At 37.1% G+C, this 5801-nt stretch overlaps 1 protein-coding gene across 1 annotated transcript in view; it reads right to left on the bottom strand.

Annotated features, from left to right (window-relative positions):
- Positions 1–1493: 1493 nt before the first annotated feature.
- The window catches only part of LOC107681608 (transmembrane protein 170B-like), a 13116-nt gene continuing 8808 nt past the window's right edge, over positions 1494–5801 (bottom strand). The window contains exons 2-3 of the mRNA XM_016477917.1: positions 4830–5000; positions 1494–2316 (exon numbers count right to left, since the gene is read on the bottom strand). Of these exons, the coding sequence (XP_016333403.1) occupies positions 2186–2316; positions 4830–5000 (302 nt within the window). The 3' untranslated portion in view covers positions 1494–2185. The remainder of the gene's footprint in view (positions 2317–4829; positions 5001–5801) is intronic.

Below are 5801 nucleotides of genomic sequence, written 5' to 3'. Positions count from 1 at the left end.
TCCCTTTCCAATGTCACTAGGGGAGAGAAATCTGACAAAACTTACAGATTAAGGGGCGGTAATTTTATAATGAGATCCCTTTCCAATGTCACTAGGGGAGAGAAATCTGACACGCTCGTTTTTTCAGACGCTTGCAGAAAAAGGCTTACCAAAACAAAGTTACTGGGTTAATCTTTTTCACATTTCCTTGGTTGGTAGATGCACCGGGGACCTGATTATAGCACTTAAAACCTGGAAAAGTCAGATTTTCATGATAAGTCACCTTTAATTAACATCTTATGAATTGAAAAGCTATGTGTTTGTGTGAAACAAATCCAGCATTAAGGTGTTTTAACTTTAAACTGCAGTTTTCTGGGTCCATAATATATAACGCTTTCTCCAGTGAAAAAGTCCACCCCCTGTCATCTCTCACATCAAAATTCACTCACATATTTATGGACTGTTTTTGCTTGTAAACAGTGCTTGATCTGCACACATTTCTCTCCTGATTCAGACAAGATGACTTTTTCAATGAAGAAAGCAATATTATGAATAGAGAACTCATATTTTAACCACAAGCAATAATTTGACATTAAAAATGTCTTCATGATGGATTTGTTTTTTAAACACACAGCTTTTTACTTCATAAGATGTTAATTGATGGACTGGATTTGTGTGGATTACTTGTGGATTATTGTGATGTTTTTGTCAGCTCTCATTCTGACAGCACCCATTCACTGCCAAAGATTCATTGGTGAGCAAGTGATGTAATGCTACATTTCCCTCAATCTGAAGAAACAAACTCATCTACATCTTGGATGGCCTGACACTAAGTTTCAGCAAATTTTAATTTTTGGATGAACTATTTACTTAATATTTTAACACCAGGACACTTGCTCCTGTTCCTTACAGAACTGTAATTCATACTGTTTTGGTGAAGTCCTTTTAGGAAAAGGGAAACTTACAGAAGGCAAACAATTACCAGTGCAATTTCACACGTCTGTTGGCAAAGACCCACGAGTGACCGTTTTCATTATGGCATCAGTGCACACTTCCACACAAGAGCTTTCAAGTACAATACATTTTTCAGGTTGAACTTGTGATGCCAAAGGAGAAAATCACCCCTTGATTTACTCACATAGTCGTACGCCAGCCTCTCAAACTGGTTAGGACGAGTCCAGGACAAAATTGTCTCTCTTGTCTTTTAAGGCCTGAGGTTTAAGTCCCCATATTTGAGCAGGGAGAGTATTGCCACAGTAATGCTGGATAAAAATGGATTATACATGAAGACGTTAAATACTGTGTACAAGGACAAGATCAGATTTGAATGTTTCCATGATATAATCGCAGTTGGTGGATTACATCACATCTTGACACAGAACAAGACGTTGTAGGCCATAGTGACTTTTTGAATACTTGTCATCTTTGCTTTAAAACTGACATTTGATTAAATACCACAGTTAAAATTCATATTAATGTTCCATTATGTGTTACCATATTATAAGGCATTTTTCCATTATGGATACATTTATATTGGTTAAAAGAGACCAGATTACACCTAAACCTCCTCGAATTAATGTCCATATTGCATCCCAGCATACCTTCTACAGATCTTACACCTTTTAGACAGTTTTCAAAATGCAGAAAGTGCAAAGTGGAAGAAGAAAACTGGATGTGGTAATACTGCTGGACCAGAGGGAAAATATATAATAATACAAACAGGAATGTTTCGGGCCGTTCAGCAGAGCAGAATTAGAAAATGTTTGAGGACAGACAGACATATTGACAGTCAAATTATTGGAGGATGTTTTCGATGCATCCATCTTGGCGTTACAGCCCAGCTACGGCTCCAAAACCACCCAGTTTCCATAAAGCTGAAGCGATCCATGTGCAAAAACAAAACAAATGTTTAACAAAGACAGACAGACATCCGAAGATTCATCTCAATCCTCCATCAAGGCAGTTGGCACGTTGATTGAGTCATTGGCCTATAATGCTGTTTTTGCTTCTTGAAATGTTCAAATCTCCAAGACTGCCATTCCAGAGGGTTTCATATAGTGGTCCATTGGCCATTAGTGACTCCTAAAGCTCATCGTTTTGTACCGCAGTCCAAACCTCTGTGGTTAAACCCCACTCACCTCGACCCCGGCTCTTCTGCCGGCCGATTGGCTGTTGGGTGTGTCAGTCAATGATGCTTTCAGTCCATTTAAAGAGTGGCCAAGATCCGTGAGAATGAGATGATGACGGTGAAAGCATTCTGGCCCACCCCAAACACCAGAGCTTCAAGAGGAGCCATGTCCTTCCCTGCCACACGGTACACACCTGCCACTGCTGCACCTGAGACAGGGGACATCAACATTCACATATGACTAGATAGCAAAGACTGCAGACAAACATTGATGTTGGCTTGAGAAACCCTAGTCTGAAATGGTTAAGCTTAAAGATAGACAGATAGGCAGATAGATACATAGATATTGTATCATGTTTATTTGTTCTTTGTTCTGAGGATTTAAAAAGGAACATCTGAGGCAAAGTTAATAATTAAATAACACATAACCCACAAGAGACCTTCAGGTCTACTGAGCCACGAAAAAGCAATATGTAAATGATAAAACCTTCCTCTGGGAAATCACATCTGAAACTGAAATATAGATGTTTTTTGTGACTGTGGCTGTTGCAAAGTCAACATCAGTTTTGCAGCCTTAAGAGTTTAAAAGTTCAATTAAGACACCAAATAGTTTCCACTATATTTCTGCTTTAAAAACAAATAGGACAATATTATGTAATATGCTTGTAAATATTGACTCTCAGACTAATTCAAAATTCAGCCTAGCAAAGAACAGCAGCAGATACCAGATTAGAAAAAAAGGTCATAATTTAGCTTCTCATGAGATTTTTTTTTTATTTTTTTACCTTCTCTCTGACCCTTACGATTACGCAGGCAAGTTGCTGAATACTGGAAACAGGAGCTGATACATAAATGTGGGCAGTCATATATTAATAAATCATGGTTGTTTCAATAAATGTTCTAGGATGGGAGATCGACATAAAATTAAAGAAAATTAAATATGATCAGTCTAATGAAAGTCATGGAAGGATGAATGTGCTCTCAATGTCCTGTTTGGGAGTCTTACTAATATAAAATAAAAGACTTACGCCAAAGATCTCTAGACTGGATAGCACTTTAGCCTGGCTCAGTCATTTATGTTCTCCAAGCAGACGTCTGACTGTTATTAAATGTTTTAGTGAGATGATTCAGTGTGTTTGTCTAAAAGCCTGTGTGTAGGTTGATGTATATGTAAGTCGCTGTGTGTGACAGGTGTGTGTGTGATGTGGCTCTCAGTTAATGTCTCTCTCTCTCTATCTATCTTTCTCTCTCTCTGCAAAATCCATATTAATAATAAAGCAGGCCACTGGGAATGGGCACTATATTGTACGGCTATATATAAATGGAGTCAAACTCCATTTGTGTCTGACTTGAGAACAGCTAACAGCTAGTTCACTGACACCCAGCCCATTGTCCTTAAAACATCTTTAACATATTGCATTATAAAGATGCACCAAAATTTTGCCAGCCAAAAAAAAATTCATTCAAAAATAAACTGGGAATGGGCACTATATTGTACGGCTATATATAAATGGAGTCAAACTCCATTTGTGTCTGACTTGAGAACAGCTAACAGCTAGTTCACTGACACCCAGCCCATTGTCCTTAAAACACCTTTAACATATTGCATTATAAAGATGCACCAAAATTTTGCCAGCCAAAAAAAAAATTCATTCAAAAATACGTTTTCGGTTTCGGACAAAATAGTTCTGAAATCATTGACTGAAAGTAACATTAAATTGAAATTAAAATAATAAATAAAAAAGTTAGCTGTAGGTCCCTCAGCTCAATTGGGAAGCGAACCAATCACCTCTCCCTCTTTACTACTAGTTACAGCACAAAATAAACATGAATGAACATCAGAAGGTATGTTGAATGAAACAGTACAATTTACTGAACTGATTCATGTCTCATGTAATCGCTCAATCAGTGCTTCAACCGCAGAAATATGTCAATCACGCATTATATTTACCTCAGGAAAGCCAATTAATGTCCATAACCTCAACAGACAGATAGAAAAAATAACTCTAGAGAACAGCATTTTGCTAAATATATGCACTATAATACATATTATATTTTTACTGCACCCATGGTCTTCATTACATAATGCATATTTTAATTAATCTGTCACGAAAGCAAGTTTTTAATACGGTCATCATTTAAATGTTAACAATATATCATTAAAAAATTTGCATCCTATGTGCAGTTTAAAATTTTATATACAAATCAGTTTTATTTGAGCGTTGATTATTATATAAACTTTATTTCCAGTTTTTGGCTGAATTAAAACTCTAATTTAGCTGTCAGTGAGGCATTAAAAAAATCATTTTGGTGCATCACTAATTATAATGCATTTTATTAATCACATAAAAATTATTTACAAGATTTGTACTAAAAATCACTAAGAAATCGTAGGTAACTGTCTAGAAATCTCCCAGAACTCACTAGCATCATGCACAAGCAAACACAACTCAGTTTTACTTCAGAAAATGTAAAAATCTAGTTGGATAATAAATATTTCCTAGCCTCATTTTGCCAGCAGAAAAGTGTTTTCAGAATTGAGAAAAAAAAGAAATTGAACAAACAAGCTTTTAAAAACTATGCATTAATGAAACATGCACCAAACAACCAGGGACATTTAATAATATCGATGTCATATTAGGTTTAAGAACATGCACACAATTTCTAAAATTGCTTAGACCACAAAAGCTGATAAGAAAAGCAGAAGTGAGTGAGTACTGACTAGTGATGACCCCGCCGGTGAGAGAGGCCAGGAACCCCACGCTGATGAGCACCAGTGTGATGAGCCGTCCTCTCTTATGACGCTGCAGAGTCACACACATCAGCAGACCCACGGTACTGTGAACGAACAGAGACGAGAATAGACACCACAGGAACACCCAGTACCACATTTCTGCAGACAAAACACACAGACACAACCCCAAAATGGGCCAATAGTATTTGCACATTTTCACTTTCTGTAACTTCTGCTACTTGACTTACTGGAGTAAGGATCATTATGAAATTAATATTAGCCAGAAAAGAGGTGCAGATTTTGCAATAAATTATTAAAATGTAAAAAAGTACATAGACTGCAAAAATGAACATTTCGTCAGAACCTCTAGTAGACAAGCTATTTTGTTTAGTTATCTGTAGAAGAATTATGATCTCTATTTGATACCAAAAAATAAATAAAAAAATCGCGATCAATTTATCCAGAATTGTGCAGCTCTACTACTATGTTTGACTGACTGTTTCTTCCATGGCATACAGTAAAGGTAACCTCCTGCCTACTCCTGGGTGTGATTAGTGTAAGAACTTCGTTAATCTTCGGAACACAAATTAAGATATTTTTGATGGAATCTGTGAGCTGTCTGACCCTGCATAGACAGCAACACAACTCAAATGTTCCCAAGTCCTGAAACGTAGCAAGGACATCGGTAAAATAGTCCATGTGACATCAGTGGTTCAACCGTAATTTTACGAAGCTACGAGAATTTTTTGTGCGCAAAAGAAAAAAAATAACAACTTTATTCAACAATTCGTCTCCTCCGCGTCACCCTGGTGCCATTTTGGAGAGTATCCACTAAAAGCAAACAGCTTATGCTGTTCTGTGTCAGCTGCGCCATGCCGGATCTGTTTCCTACATTGTTGTGATTTGATCTGGACAAAAACAGCGTATCCGTGTGACGCAGCTGACACAGAACAACATACG

Source organism: Sinocyclocheilus anshuiensis, unplaced genomic scaffold (genome assembly GCF_001515605.1).
Source record: "Sinocyclocheilus anshuiensis isolate Anshui unplaced genomic scaffold, SAMN03320099.WGS_v1.1 scaffold1524, whole genome shotgun sequence".
In the NCBI taxonomy this organism is placed as follows: domain Eukaryota; kingdom Metazoa; phylum Chordata; class Actinopteri; order Cypriniformes; family Cyprinidae; genus Sinocyclocheilus; species Sinocyclocheilus anshuiensis.
The sequence above is the reverse complement of the archived record's forward strand: the minus strand, read 5'-3'. Positions and strand labels throughout refer to the sequence as shown.